The 16,441-nt window shown below is 48.4% G+C and overlaps 1 protein-coding gene across 1 annotated transcript in view; it reads right to left on the bottom strand.

Annotated features, from left to right (window-relative positions):
- The window catches only part of SH3TC2 (SH3 domain and tetratricopeptide repeats 2), a 65,350-nt gene that overhangs the window by 32,487 nt on the left and 16,422 nt on the right, over positions 1-16,441 (bottom strand). The window contains exons 5-11 of the mRNA XM_075541791.1: positions 16,123-16,266; positions 14,881-15,082; positions 13,985-14,058; positions 11,507-11,702; positions 3,256-3,389; positions 1,845-1,886; positions 24-1,730 (exon numbers count right to left, since the gene is read on the bottom strand). Coding sequence (XP_075397906.1) covers positions 24-1,730; positions 1,845-1,886; positions 3,256-3,389; positions 11,507-11,702; positions 13,985-14,058; positions 14,881-15,082; positions 16,123-16,266 — 2,499 coding nt within the window. The remainder of the gene's footprint in view (positions 1-23; positions 1,731-1,844; positions 1,887-3,255; positions 3,390-11,506; positions 11,703-13,984; positions 14,059-14,880; positions 15,083-16,122; positions 16,267-16,441) is intronic.

Genomic DNA, 16,441 nt, shown 5'->3' on the forward strand with positions numbered 1-16,441 from the left:
CCCAGAGCCTGGGCCATACTCACTCTTGAGGTGTAGGTGGGCTAAGCCAAACAGCAATGCCATTTCATAGCAAAGGCGGCTACTGGCCAGCTGGCGTCTGTACACCAGGGCTTGGGCCAACCAGAGGAGCACTTGTACCAATTCCAAGTCCGTCTCCTTGCTGGCCTCAAGTTCAAAGTAGAGTCGGACCGCCTGCAGGAGATACTTCCTAGCCGGTTGTTGCGCTCGTGACCTCAGGGTCAGGTGGCCGAGATTGGCCAAAGTCACCGCCTGGTTACGCACATCCCCCATCTCCTGAGCTCTGTTCAAGGCGCGGAGGTAGCTCTTAGCCGCCCTTTTCCCTCGGCCTTCCCCCTGAAGGGCCAGTCCCAGGAGGTTATGGACCACTCCTTGCTCCGTGACACTGTCTGCGTCCTTCAGGGAGCATAAGAGCGGATCAAGGATGTCCAGCGCCTTCTTCGACTGGCTGGCTAAGAGGTAGGCCCACGCCAGGCACAGGGAAGACTCAAAGGCTTCCAGCTCACCCAACAGCTGTCCTAATGCCAAGGCTTGGCTCAGGTAGTAGATGGCACCATCGGGAGACCTATATTGGAGATGCATTTTGGATAGGATGACACACAGGGCCCTCTGGGTGTGCTGGTCTGCTCTGGTCTCCTGCCCACAGGCAGACAGTGCTTGCCTAAGTGTTGGGCAGACCAGGGTCGAAACTTCGTCCCAGCTTTGGAACGGAACACCAAGGAGCTTGGTGACATTATGGAGGACCAGATGGACCTGCCAAATAGAGACCGACATCCCTTGGGCACTCTGGGCACCACGTTGTCGAACAGAGGCTACTACAAGGTGTGGAAGATATTTCTTGTCATACAGGAAACTCAAGATGTTGCTCACAACATCTGAGGCAGAACAGTGTCCAGAAAGGAGCTTCAGACGCTCTGCGAAGGGCAGGACTTCCTCGTGACGGCCTAGGCTGAGGAGCAATCGGATGGCCAGAAAGCAGGCCCGGGCCTCCAAGGGATTGCTGCCCGCCACAATCCCCTGGCGCAGTACGTAGACCACCACGTCAAACTCGTTCTTGGTAGTAAACTCACGGTCAGGCAGGCAGGCCAACAAGGCCCCGGCCTTTTCTAACAGGGTGGAGGAACTCCTAAGCCTCAACCTCTGCCTCAGGTAGATGGCTGCCAAGTTCACATAAAGAGCCGTGACCAAGGGCAGGTCATCGAATGCGCCTTTGAGAATGTGGATGGCCTCCTCAAAGTACACCCTGGCCTGAGAGAGTTTGACCTTCCTGACGCTCAGCCGGCCAAGGATGAAGCAGAGGCGAGCATGGGCCCAGGTCATCTGACTCCGCTTGGCCCACTTCCTCGAGGCCTCCAGATAAGCCACAAGCTCATCTTCCTCAGAGAAGCTATAAAAGGAAGTTGTGAGAAAAGAGAAGGAGAAATCATAGAGGGTCTTAAAGTGGTCAGCATAACCCTCCTGGTCCAAGAAAGCCAATATGGAGGCAAAATCCTCTGCTTCCTCTTCCTCTTGACCAGTGTTGAGGTCCATGAACAATTCCGGGTCATCGAGGTCATCAGGCTCTGGCAGGTGATAGCTGTCAGAGGCAGCGGAGAGGAGCTCCTCTTCTGGACTGGAGTCCCCGGAGCTGCTGGACGGTGGGGAGCCCCTGGCTTGGGGCTCCTCCCAGGCTGCGCCAGACCTGGCCTGCTTGAACTCTTCTGGCAGGGACGCTGTAAGGGACAGGCAGAGTTGAACATCCCTGAGCACCTGTATCAACCTGGGCAAGAGGCCAGGAGTGTTGTCTGGAAGGGGCAGAGGTTAGCTTCAGCATGGTCTCTACTCACCACTCAGGTCTTTTGGAAGATTCTGGATGGATTCAAATCCACCTGGGTAGAGGAAGGACACAGCTGGAGTTAGGTTCGACAAGTCACTGTGCCTATGTCTTCAGTCAAACCCCAGACTCCTGAGTATATTCTGGGTTTAGTTTCATTCTCTAAGGAACTGGCTCAACATCTCCCCTTCCTCATCTACTTAAACACCACAAGAGCCTAACTGTCATCTTGCTTAACTCCGTCATTTGATTGTTAGAAATGCAACCCCAAGGCCAAGAAGACCAGCTGACAACATAAGCATGATATCAAGAGGGGTGGCGTGAGGGGAGACTCTGGCTTCTGACATCCTTAAAGGTGTGCTCACTCACTCAACTCTCCTCCAGGCTGGGGTGTATCACATATCCTTTCTTCTCCTTTCCTTCCTTCCTCCATTCCTTCATCGTCCACACCCCACAGATAGTGACTTGGTATGGACAACGCGCTAGGCACCAGGTTTCATGAGAAACTGAGAGATGAGGGCTGAATGACCAGACGAAGAGAAGGAACAAGGACATTAGAGTGCCTGATTTTGTTCTATGAAGAAACTTGGTAGGATGCGACAAGGAGAAGGGGCAGCCTTAGACGTTTTGAGTCGGAGGTACTTGTAAAGGCTCTAGGCACAGCCTGCGATAAGTCTGCAGCCAACGAGAAAAGATGGAGCTTGCAGATAGAGACTGGTGACCCACAGCACAGAGAAGCTGGTTACATTTCCGGCATAAATGATATTGCACAGCATTTGCAAGACAGAGTGAAGCATGCTGAGAGGAGCAGGGAGCTTCTAGAAGGGGTGAAATAAGCCTGGGGAGCATCAGCGTTTACTGGTAGACAGGAGCCAAGACTAAGGCACAGAATTGTCCAGGGACATCTTGTTTGGAGCCCACTGTGGTGCCATGCCAACTCTTCCGGACGGCAGTTAGCAGGGTGCCATTCTCCTCCTGGCTCAGGCGCTCCATCACTTGGCCCTCCATCTCCCAATGTGTACAGTGAGGGGAGAAAAAATACCTTGAAGTCACTTGGATGTCCCTCCCTTGGTCAGGAGGGAGCTAGACCTACATTAGCCACTAGCCACGGGGACCATCACTCTGCCCTGAGGCAGGAAGTTCTTCTGCTCCGTAATAAGAAGAGAGGTTCAATACGCTGACCACTCACGCCACGGCGGAGTGGGCATCATCACAGCTCAGTTTCTAAGCAAGATGTCCTGCCTGAGCCCGGAATTATTTGAACTCAGGAGTGAGAATCCCACCAGTCAAACACAGGAACGGTCATCAACGGAGTAAAGGTCAGAGCCCCAAATCCATGCATGGGATTAAAAGTTAGAGGTACTCTGGTTCTCCTCGGAGACCCCTCCCTTAATCTTGAGGAGCCTAGGCTTCCAGGCACTCACTCAGGCGGTAGACAGAGACGATATCGGTGCGAGCCAGCGTGTGGAGGAAGCTGGAGCACTCGGCTTTCTTGTCACTCCCCAGCACCCACAGAGAGCACCTTTCCTCGTCGCTGTAGAAGGCACAGTTCTTGCTCCTGCATGGAGGCAAAATACAAAGACAATGCTTGCAAGGCTCCACACACGACCCCACTGCCTCCACAAGGGTCGTGAAGGGCATCCAGCTACCAACCCACTTCGCTCACAGCTGAAATCTGGTTTCTCATCTTGCTGTTGCCTAAAGTAGTCGTATTGCCAAGGAAGAAGGCCTATTACCACCACATCCTCGGGGAGCAGAGCTGTGTGGTGGCTGGGCAGCTATGAGCGGAGATGTAACACCACTCCCATTCAAGCCCCATCGGCCCTCCTCAACTCCTTCCCTTTCTCTGACACCACATGGTGTCCTTTGGTAAGGAGAGGAGTAGGAACTAGTTGCCAGAGTATAAACACTGGAAACCCAAACCAAACCAAACCCACTGCCGTCAGGTCGATTGGGACTCGTTGCCACCCTCTAGGACAAAGATTAACTGGCTCATGGATTGCCGAGACTGCAAATCCTTACAGGAGTGAACAGCCTCGTCTTTCACCTGAGGAGCAGCTGGTGGGTTTGAACTGCTGACCTTGTGGTTAGAAATCTAATACTTAACCTACTATGCCACCAGGGCTCTGTAAGAGTTGAAAAAGCACCCTTCAAATGAAATGTCTTTGCCCCAGTTGATTTCCAGACAGCAAGGGACAAGTAACAAAAGCCAAATGAAGAATGAAGAAAGTTTGGCTCTGGGCCGAAAGGAATCTTTCACAATTGTTGAGATCTGATGCAATGACACAGAACAACTGTATGCTGCATTTGCAGTGAGAAACAAGATTGTTAAGCGATAGAAGGTGGGTGGAAAGAGGGTCAGTGGGTCTGGAAGAAAATTACTATAAACAATAGATATCTTTATTCTCACTCTGCTGTCTAAATTACTTGTTTAAACTAATTTGCCTATGAGGTATGTGTCAGAGAATTAACAAGATGTCAAGCCAGAATTGTCTTAGAAATCATGAGATCTAGCTGAATAATTTTTTGTTTCATTTCCCGTTCTAAAGAGAATCTGGTTTGTCAGTGTCGGAGCCCTTTCCTGAAAGAGAAATCAACTTGGAAACTCAAGGGTTAGTGGATTAAGGCCGGTGAAGTCAGGGTCAAATTTACCACCTTGCTATTAGGTTTCCCTGTGTGGACCCATTTTTAAAGGTTCTGGTAGCTTTTATTACTTTCAGGTCTTTCTGTGTTTTGTTTTGTGATTGAAATCCAGGCTGGGGGAATGTATAGAGACAGTCACTGGGTTAACCGTTTCTGGGGGCTACAGGAAGGCAGGCTGTGGGGGAGTGAGGAGCTGATATCAAAGAGTGCCAGAAGGAAGAAAGGGCTTGTGGTGATGACTACACAACTCTTTCGAATACGTCTAAGCTAGCCAAATGTCGTGTGGGAGAAGTATGTGTCCTGAAACCTGTCCAAAAGAGTCCATTGCTTTTGAAGGGTAGGACGAAGCAGACACTGTTCTCTCATTTAACCCCAACACTTCCCCTCTGAGGCAGGAACTACCCCTGGGAACTCTGCAGATGAGGGAACTGAGATGCAGAAAAACGCAGTATGTTAGGAGGTGGTGGGGCAGGGGAAGAAGAGCTTGTCTCGTTAAAGCAAGGTTGTGGAAAAGATGGGGGGGGGCTGTAATCCTGATACATATCCCTTCTCCCCATAGCGCAGATAGATGCAGTTTCAAAGGCAGCAAAAATGGCCGACTTCAGGTGACACCACAGATTAGGGGGTAGAATCAGAACTGAAGCCAAAGGTTCTCACATCTGGCCCAGGGCTCTTTCCACCAGCCTACGCTGAGCCCCTCTCTTCTCATCAGCCTGGTCCCTGGGTTTCCCCCCTGCTTTCTTCACAGAGGCTGCTGTCCTCCAAATGCCCTGCAGCTGAAATCGACCATAGACTCTAGTTGAGGTCAGAAAGTACAGGTCATCTTCCGTTCTTATTTATTTTAAAATCTGTTTATTTTTAGAATCCCAAGATTTTTTTAATTGGCAGAGCACGCCTGAATTTGCTATTTGATTTACCCTTTCCCACAGTCTCATGATACAGGTATTGCCCCCGCGTTTCCAGATAAAGAAACAGGCTCAGGAAGGTTCCAGGGCGTGTCTAGGATTACACAACTAGGGAGGAGTCAAGCTGAAACCAAAGCTGAGGTCTTCTACCTTGGCATCCACGGCTTCTCTGTTGAACCCCCAATGTCCTACCATCCAATGGGGTGACTGCCTTGGAAGTGGGGTTGGAGGAAATGTGGCCGGGTTGTCCCCGCATGGAAGTGAGGTTGGAGGGAATGTGTCCGGGTTACTGGCAGTCACAGCAGGCTGACATGCTGCCCACAAGGCCGGTTCCACCAGACACAGACAGATTTTGGATAAAGGGTCGCAAAGATAGACATTTTAATACATGCTTTTGTTTTAAAGCAAGAAAAGGAAATCTTTGGGAATAAGATGCAGAAGCAAAATCCAAAGCCCACTAGATAAGTGGGGACATATGTCCCAGAGAACCCAAGAGGTCCTCAGCCTCTACCTAGTCCACCAAGGTGGGTCGCTTCTAATGCCCTCCAGAGACAGGAGATCGGATGCTATGCCTGCAAGAGCCTTGCTGCTTCCAGTGAAAAAAAGGAATTAGTCCGTGCTCCCTACCCACAGCACTATGTGCACCAGATCTCTGGAAAGCATCCAACACCTGGGCCTGTAGCCTTTGAAGGTGTAACACTGGAGTCCGCATAACACAGGGCAGTCACAGGAACACGGAAGTTAGCCTTAAGGACCAGGACCGGGATCACAGGAGCAAATGCAAAATCTCCTGTGTCTTCTCCTCCCAGGATTCGTGTGAAGACCATCTTCAGTTCACACAATGAACTATACAAACCACACGAGCGCATGGACTCCCAAGAAAGAGAGCCAACAGGGTGACAAATCAGTCCATCAACACTAAGACAACTAGAACTTGCAATGATCTCAAGTAGAGTCCATAACAGAGGTTAACATGATGAAAGGATGAAAAAGAATGAGCAGAAGCTACAATGAGAGGATGACATATGGTGGGGAAAACAGGCAGATGTTAAAAATAGCAGAATATAAATTACGGAAATGAAAATTAAACATATAGAAATTGAGAGGTAGGTGGATGGATTAAACAGTAGATTTGGTCCTCGCAGAGCAAAGAGTAAAACTGAACATGGTTCTAAGGAGACCAGCCAGCGTGTAACCCTGAGTGACACAAGAAGGAACAAATAGACAAAAGGATGATTACGTGGGGGGCGGGGTTAGAACAGGAAGTCCAACCCTCCTCTGGTGGGAAGTCCCGCAGAGAGACTCAAGAGTGACAGAAAGGTAATGCTCAAAAGGAGAATGACTGAGAAGCTTCCAGAATTCAAGAAAGATGTGTCTCCTGACTGAAGAAGCAGAGCCTGAGCAACATATTAACCACGGTGCAATGTAGTTTACAGTAATAATGCAAACTCATATAATTCTAAACATGGCTGCCTTTGTTATAGGTTATGGACCTGCCCAGGCTTTCTGTTTCTCCTTCTTGCTGGGATCAGTTATCTATTTTAATTAATTGTTCAATGTCAAGAGGAAGGAATTAAATATAAAGGGCAAGAACATTAATTAAGGATGTAAAACAAAGTAATAAAGATAAATACTGACATTAGCAAGTTAGAAAACACAGAAACCATATAGATGTGCAAGCAAAGCAAAAAATCAATTATCTGAAAAGGTTAATAAAACAAACAAACCCTTGGCAAACTGGCTTGAAATTTTATGTCAATATTTTCCTGCAACAATTTGAAGATGGTCGGCCGTCTACACGTAGCTAAATTATCATTCAAGAGTATATCTTAAATAGATTCAGGACAAATGAGGACGGAGACTGGGAGTTTTTATAACTCAGCACTCCACAGAGAGAACTACTAAAAGATAAACTTGATGTGACATTGGCCAGGAATGTGTCTAACAGCAAATAGCACATCGAGACCTATTATAGCACGAGCAGCAATGGCAAAGGAAACTTTTTAAAAATTAAAATCTGCAATAAAAAAACGGACTACTCAAATAGAGATGGCTGCCAGACTGAGAATAAAATGATCATGAACACAGATAGATGCCACAAGAAATGGAGTTATAAAGAACGCATGGATCGACAATGAGAAGAACAGAAGAAACTATGTATCAAAGATAGAAAATTTTTTAATATAATATGGTTATGAAATAGTGGGGCTTCTCTTATGCTTCTTCTTTGGTTTTAAATGCATTCACATTTTAGCCTGTCTTATTTTTTAATGTATGCCTTGAAGTATATCTATTATCTTTAAATAGCACTTTGTTCGAAGGAATTCTATCACAACATGAGCAGTCTAAATTCACAATGCCAGTGAAAGTCAGTCATGTAAGAAACAGCTATATACATTCTTAAGTATACAGAACCATCCTTTTAAATCAACATCTTCCTAATTTTAAAACGTTTCAGAAAAAGGACTGGAAAATTACAACTTTGCATCTGAGTTGGAATCAGAATCAAAGGCTATAAGCTGGAAGGAGCTAAAAAGGGTCTTCAATTTTACCTAAAACTACGTTTCCTCTTAAAACACAACATGTATATAGAGGGGGCTACAAAAACATTAATTCATGTAGACATGGAACTAATAGAGAATGGAATTTTCCACATTGTTGAAGCCCCCTTTTACATACAGACACACACACATCGAATGACTTCAATATACAAAAACAAGGCAAGTGTGGCATCATTCTGTCACCACCCTTAAAAGTTCTGAGACCCCAAAGTCTCCCTTTGTGAGCCTAAACACTAGATCTCTCTGGCCAGAATGCAGCAGGCTTTCCAGCGGATGCCGATATCTAGCCGGGAGCCAATTGAGATCTGCGCTGTACCAAAAAGAAGTTCATCACAGCAGGATGCCTGTCCGGGTGTCAGACTCTGAGTCCAACTCGGAAGACGGCTGCTGAGAAATTTCACTCTCAGTAGACTGCCAACTCAGTCCATATATCTTCTAGGGGTGAAATGCCAGCAGGGGGCGGGAGTCTATGCAGGAGGATGGAGACTTCTCCCAAAGCTGATTCCAAACCAGCACAGGCTACGAGTGACACCCAGGGGCCAGACCACTCACAGAGTGCTCAGACAGACCCGACTGTGGCTTGTGTCCAGTTTGATTGGCTGTCCTGCCTCTGAGCTCAAATCCACCCCTAACTTCTGTGGTTCCGGATGCCTGTAATCCAGAGAGTGCTTGGGGAGCAGACACAGAGCCACTTCCTGTCTCCTCTCCTTCCACCCCTTCCTGTTTCCTGGATTCACTTCCCCTTCTCTACCAAATATCCCATCACTGGTACATTAGGTCCCACAGGTAACCAGGTATGGAGTAATGGGTGACATTGTGGAAATAAGGAGACATGCCACCCGCTGCGACTCAGGGCATGATCCCATGCAGCGTGGTCGGGCATGCCTACATAGAAGCCAGCTAAGATGGAATAATCACATTACACTTAATGGTGCCGAGTTGCTGTTATTTGGAGCAAGACACGGTGTACAGAAGCCCAAATGCAATTGATGACATCTGGTACCTGCCCCCAATATCCACTTCAAACTGCCTTTCAAAGATCCCTATCACCATTCAGAACGACAGCAAGGATGACAGTGCATGGCTATTGATCATGTATACATACACTCTCACTATACCAGGCACCATTCTACGTGCTTCACTATATTAGCTCATTTGAATGGATAACAATTCTATTATTCAAATACTAATATTATCCATTTCTTACAGATGAGAGATTGAGACATAAATCAAGTTGCTCAGAGTCAGAGTTGGTAAGTAGCGCATGCTGAAGGAGGCCCTAGAATGCCTTCCAGGTACTCTGAGTCCAAACCACTGAGCTACAATGCCTCGCACTGGCCAGTGCCCGGGCCTCTCATCAGTCTGCCCTGCTTTCCCGCTTAAGGCCTTCCACAGTGTTAACCACCTCCCCGCTCCATGGCTAGTCCTTTCCTCTCCGCCAGCTCCTTCCGGGGTGTCTTTCCAGCATGCCTTATTCATGCGCTCTATCAAGGGTTGACGTGGGGGGAGCCCAAACCCAAAACCATGGCCACCCTGTAAGGCGGGGTAAACTGCCCCTGTGCGTTTCTGAGACTAAGTCATTTCGGGAGTAGAAAACCTCACCCTTCTCCCTTGAAGAGGTTGGTGGTTTTGAATCGCTCGCCTGCTGGTTAACAGCCTAACTCGTAACCATGACACCATCAGGACTCCTTGGGTGGTGCCTAGGCAGAGATATTTTTAGAAGCTCCTTAGGTAAAACTAGTGGGAATGCCAAAGTGAGGACCACTGATGTTAACCAACTCTTCCCATGCCCAAGGAACCCTGGTGGCTTAATGGCTAGGTGCTTGGTTGTGAACTGAAAGGTTGGTGGTTCAAATCCATCTAGCAACCCTTCAGTAAAACACATGGTGGTCCGTTCCTGTAAAGATTACAACAGAAAACTCAACAACCAAAGCTACTGCATGACTCTGTAGGGCAAAGTAGAACTGCTCCCTGTGATTCCCAAGGCATCTTTATGGGGACAGAAAGCCTCATCTTTCTCCCATGGAGCAGCTGGGCGTTCAAACAACTGACCTTGTGGTTAGCAGCCCAACACTTCACTTAGTACAACATCTGGGTTTATAGAAAGCACTAAAAACCCAAACCAAACTCAACTGCCATTGAGTGGATTCCAGCTCACAGTGACCCTAGGGGACAGGCTAGAACTGCCCCTGTGGGAGTCCAAGGCTATTGTTTACCGGAGTAGAAAGCCGCATCTTTCTCTCAAAGGGCAGCTGGGTAGATTCGAACTGCTGATCTTGTGGTCAGCATCCCCAAGATGCCACTGTTCTGCTGAAAAATTCTGTAGAGCAGTCCTATTCTATCCCATGGGACCTCCATGAGTTGGTAGAACAGGACTTGTTCCTGGAGAGCTCCACCCTGCCTCGTTTTTCTACCTGCATTCCTTTCCTGTGTGTACCTGTTGAGGTATTTTGCATGTGGTAAATGTTGTGACAGAGCTGGAGAAAAGGAAGTCCCACCTGGTTGTCAGAGCCGGAGCCGGTCATTGGTTCGCATTTTCCCACTGCTATCAGGGTGTTATTATGGAACTGCTGCGTCTCCCCTCACTCTCTCCGTACCCCCAAAAGTATGTTATTCTCCATGCTTATGATTATAATCCCATCTGGGGAGGGGCTTCTTTATTATGTTGATAAGGCAGGTTTAGTAGAGGATGTATCTATGTGAATCTCTTTTGAGATTTAAATGAGGTTAAGCAAGCAAGCTAGGAAGCAGAGCCTGGGGAGATGTCAAGCAACACAAAGATCATCCAGGAGCGGAAGCTCAGAAGAAGCCAGGCTTTTCCCCAGAACCAACACCTTTCCCTACAGCCATCTCCCCGAAGTCAAGCTCACAGCACCCTAAGCTGAGAGAAACCAATGTCTGCTATCACGTCACCCACCGGTGGGGTTTCTGTGAGGGCACCACCAGATGACTAAGACACCCATGTCGACAGGCAGTGTGGTGCGTCAAAGGTAAGAATAGCGTCATGTCATGTGTCCTCTTATACTTCCAGGGCCCATCCGTAGCAAGGTTGGCACTGTGTCCTACACCCAAGCAGGAAATGCCACCCCAGGGAGACCAGGCAATATGCCTGAGTCCTTCCCTTCACTGCTGCCACTCAGGTAGACGGAGTTGGCTTCCCAGAACCAGCTCTTCTGGATTCAAGGCAGAGAGGAATGGCAAGTTGCACTTGACCCTCACAAGTTAAGCTTTCATCAAGTTGGCCATCCATATCTGTTTGGCCCCTGTCTATGCATCGCCCTCCATGGGAACCCTCCATTGGAAACGTGCAATCGGCACCGTAGAGTCCTCCATGCTGGAGGTGGGTTTCCCTCCTCTCACAGAGACAGGCCTCGATGACCATCTGTCAGAACAGATTGGACTGGCCAATTTGCCCTCTCCTGTGTCCACTCGGGTGGCTGCAATGTGCTTCTCAGACCCTGTGGCCCCAGGAAACCCATGGTACTCATCTGTCAATCTGCTCAAAGAAGGGAGGAACCAACCATGGAGGAGGCATTCCCGCTCCAGGGCCTCTGGGCCATACTCACATTGGGGAATAAGAATCGGGATCTATGTTCATAGTGGGGACAAAGCCCACTTCTCCTGAGCTGGTTGACTTCCCAATAAACCACGGAAGCCCAGGAATGATAAAGCCGATGACCTCCAGGTTTTCTCCCCGGCAGAAGCTCAGTTCATCCTCCTCTTCTCCTTCATAGCTCTTCAACACCTTACATTTTCCTCTGCCTGTGGGGAAACCGTGCACGTCAACCAGGTATAAAGCACAACAGCCAAGCCCCCGGCGCGTGCCCAGGTAATGTGAAATGAAGGGTCCCTGGCTCTGGGGTTTCACAGCTGGTAACCCTCTTTTCAATGCAGATGGAACTGGGCAGAAATGACACGGTTCATATGACTCATTTGAAATTAGTTTCATCGTGTGATTTTACAGATGAAAAAGCTGCAGCTTTGTCAGGGCATGTTAATTGCTCCTGGTGGGTTTTAAATGGTGGATCCAGAATTTGAAGCCAGAAGGGGCAGACTCCAAAACCTATATTATAAGTCACAGAGTCCCACTGGCTCAGAAAACGAAAAATCTCATCGATCACGTCAGCGGTTCAATTCCCTCAGGCCTCCTTGCAGGAGAAAGGTAAGGCTGTCTGCTCCTGTATAGATGGATGGACCCCTCCCCCCTCCCAAGGCCACGGGCAGCTATACTTCGTCTCATAGGCTCACTAAGAGTTGCGATTAACTTTTATGGCTGGGGGTGCGCGTTGGGGAGGTTTTGCTCTATAATTCATTCAGTCTAAAGCCTAGGCTCCACAATGCTCTCTTTTCTTCTCTTTAAATAATTGTTTGGGTTTTGAATTTGCAAAATTGTACTGTGCCCTGGCTATGGGAGGCTCTAGGATGAAAGCGAAAGAAATGGCCATTCTATGTGCCTTGACGCATTGGGGTTCCTTATCCAATTACTACACACATTGTTACAGATAAATGAGTATGTGTGTACAGGGGGTCAAGAGGTGGGGCTTCTAAAAGTTAATGGAAAAGTCCATAATCTCTTCATTGTACTTTGTATGAACTTTCTAAAGCCCTTTAATATATGCATAAAGTCAAAAACAAACTCAATGCCATTGAGCCGATTCCGACCCTCTAGGGCAATGTAGAACTGCCCCTGTGGGTTTCTGAGACTGTAACTCTTTATGGGAGTACAAAGCCTGTCTTTCTCCCACAGGTGGCTGGTGGTATTGAACTACTGCCCTTGCGATTAGTAGCCCAACTTGTAACCACTATGCCACCTCATATATCTATATCCATACATGCATTGGTTTCTAGAAGATCCTGACTCATAATGACCCTATAAGACAGAGCAGAGCTGCCCCAGAGGATTTGCAAGACTGGAATCTTCCCAGAAGCAGACTGTCTCTTCTTTCTCCACCAGCAGCTCTCAAAAACTCACTCCCTGCTATCAGGTCAATGCTGACTCATAGCAACCCTATGGGACAGGGGAGAACTGGCTTTCTGAGACTGTCACCCTTTATGGGGATAGAAGACCTCATCTTGCTCCTTCAGAGCAGCTTGTGGCTTTGGAGTTAGCAGCCCAAGGTGTGACCCCTACCCCACCTGGGCTTTTGCCACAGTAGCCACTGGATTGGAACTGCCAACCTTTCGGTGAGAAGCCAAGAACAAGCACTTAACCATCGGGGATGAGCCATCGGGGATCCTTGTCTAAACATACATGTACACATGCCACACACACTTACACAGAAAGAAAAATGTCATCTAAAATGCATGCATGTGCGTATGTATGCAAAAATATATACACAGAAACCTATGCATAAAAAGCTATATGTGCAGGAGGTGTTTCTTTCACTAATTCAACTAAAGTTTCCTGAGTACACACTATGTGCTGTACATGTTTATTTTTCCTAAATTCAAGGTTAATTGCACAGAACTCTAAAAAAGGTTAGAGAAGCTTGGAAAACCAGGCCGTCTACAGGCCACATTTGGCTCGCAAAACCTTTAAATTGGACAGCGGAGGGATTATTTTTCCACCTAATATCTTTAATCCCCTACTGTCTCTGCCATCCTCACATCTTCCATGCACCCCCTACTCCCCACCCACCCCACTATAAGCTGCCTCTGCCGGCCCCTGGGGCCACTTATATCTCTAGTCCTGGGTGGAGACCACAGGCCAGGAAAGACGTGTGTATGCACCAAACCAAACCAAACGCACTGTCCTGACTCACACTGGCCAAGAACTGGCTTCTCTAAATCCCAACAGTAGTAGAGGAGGGACAGAAGTTTATGCCAACTGAACGCAAAACTCTCAAAAGAAAAAAGAGGCAGAGTCTGAATGAAATGGACTGACACAGTGGCTACCGTAATGGGCTCAAACATATAACTCAATGGTAAGGATGGCACGGGACCTCGTGGCCTTTTGTTGTGTGGTGCATAACAACCACTCACAGATCAATAGGAGGCAGGACCACTTGATCTCCCTAATACCACCGTTGCCAAGTCAGACATACCGATCTGATAGGAGCTTGTCCAATTCCTGTTCTTGGAAAGGGCACAGTTTCCGGGATAATTCTTCAGGAACCATCTGTCGAGGGAAATGTGGGGTTCGCAAACACAGATTTCAAAAATTCAGAACAATCAGTAAAAGAGGCGCGCCGATGAATGCTGGCGGTGGAAATATTGTTCTCACCCTCCTGAGGGATGGCAAGAGTTTGTTGAGAACTCGGCTCGTGCCTGGCTCCGTGAACCAGAGACATTCGGCACAGCAAGGAGGGGGGTTGCTGGCTCTGCTATCAAATGTCACATACGATTCTGGTCCCTGTGCGCCACCAGATTCCCTGTTAGAGTCACACACACAGGGACCTTTGGGCTCCTGGGTAATTACCTGTCCCTCTATATGGGTATTGGTGGTGTGTTCTAGCAGAGATGCTCTCAGCCTGGCACGGTGGGTCTGAGGAGGGCCAGGTGCATTGAACTTGACATAAAACCCTCTAGCCATCTGGATGCAAGCTCTGGTCTGGACTATGAGAAATGCTTCCAAGGTACAAGGTCCATCGGAAATGTAAACCTGTCTATAATGTCTTTCATCCAATTACATAAGGTTTAAAGATTTAACACCGCCCACTCCACTGCTGGGTTGGATGCCCAAGGGGATGCAAATGGTTAATGAGCTCAGCTGCTAGCTGAGAACTGGAGGGTCAAGTCCATCTACAGGCCCCTCCAAAGCAAGACCTGAAGATCTGCCTCTGAAAAACCCAGCCCTTGGCGACCATGTGGAGGGCAGTTCTCCTGTGACAAGACACACGTGGGGCGGGGGAATGTGCCTGTCTGAAAGCAAGACTGTTCCCATTCTGTGCAGGCCCTGGCTGCTCTGGGACCCTCTTCCAGAAGGCGGGTGGTTACTCACTGGTGGAAAGGGAGCGGCAGGGGTTCCAGGGCTGCCATGGGCACCAGGCCCCGCTGACCCGTCACCAAGGACACGCCTTCCCACTCGGCCTCTCCTTCAGTGATCTTCACAGAGATCAGCTCGTTCTTGCCAAGAGTCAAATACTCGCCTTCATTCTCAGCCAGCGGAGCCACGGAGCGCGTGGCTCTGCAGAAGAAGTGGCCTGTGGATACAGAGAAAAGCCCTTTCCAGAGTAGCAGGCAGTGACAGAGGGCCTCACACAGCACAATGTCTCTATTCAGAGCCCCAGGGCTTCTCTTCCCGGGAGGACCAGACAGGGAGTCTGACAGGGGACATGACAGAAGGTCCGTGTGATCCCAGGGAAAAGCCACTTACAAGGGCTGCGCTTAAAATAAGCACCAGTGTCTGAATAGTGCATGAAGATAAGGTTTGGCTGGGACTTTAACCTTGAAAAATAGAAAGAACCAGTAGCTGGTAAGAGATCTTTCTGCTGAACAGAACTTAAGTTGTCATGGCAACTGCATGCCCAACCTCAGAACCAGCAAGGAAAAAAGTATGCTGATTTGGGCAAAGGTTTCTCCATCGAAATTTTATGATAACTGCAGAGTATGCAGTTCTTTCCCGCGTCTACAACGCATGCAATGCGATCCTAAAGAGAAGCATTTTCACAAAACAGTTCTAGAGCTGTGTGCACATCAGATGCTCTCATCAGACTTGCCCTCTCCCATGGTTAAGGGGTCACGTGTAAACTTGATCAGATCCTGACATGCCAATAGGTTAGGGGGTGCCTCTAGGAGTTGCCCGACATCACTGCCCCCCACGATGTGGCAATCCTTCAGGCTTTACCAGATACTCCCTTTTGTTCTGCAGTTAATCTGTAGCTTATGTTGTCAAAAGGGAGTCCCAATCGTGGATGCTCGTTAGAGTTACTTCAGCAACGTTTCAGAACTACGATTGCCTGGATTCCACTCCTGAAGATCTCATTGGCCTGTGGGGAGCCTCATGTGTTGCTCTCTGCAAATTCCCCACGTGGTTCTAACCTGAATCACCCAGAATGGCCACCATAAGTGCCCAGCTGACAGCAGTATGCCCACGTGACGGCAGTGCCCAGCTGGGACGGGTTGTCAGGGGCAGTAGTATAATATGTTCATTCATTCGTATTCCTGTCCATTCTTAAATTATTGTTTCTCTCTACTTGCAAGCCCAGAAAAGATCCCAATCCTACCCCTGCTCCATGCTCACCTTCCTGTACGAGGAGTCCCAGGTATAATGTCTCCAGGTGTTTATCATCTACTGAGATGTGGATCTCTGTATCCTCCACCAGCCTGCAGTTGAGCCAGTGCTTGTGGTCAAAGAGGAGATGCTCTAGGCAGGTGGACACGTAGCCTAAGAAGTCAAGTCAACACAAGTCTTGAACAATATGGTTTCTGGCATTAGAGGAACACAGCAGGGAGCAGATTCCCTTCCAGACCTCAATTCCCAGTCCTACCCCAATGAACTAGAACTGGAAGAAGATAGGGTGGGAGGGTGCTGGAAAAGGGCTAGAGGTTTATGGCTGTTT

This window comes from Tenrec ecaudatus, chromosome 2 (assembly GCF_050624435.1).
Source record: "Tenrec ecaudatus isolate mTenEca1 chromosome 2, mTenEca1.hap1, whole genome shotgun sequence".
Classification (NCBI taxonomy): domain Eukaryota; kingdom Metazoa; phylum Chordata; class Mammalia; order Afrosoricida; family Tenrecidae; genus Tenrec; species Tenrec ecaudatus.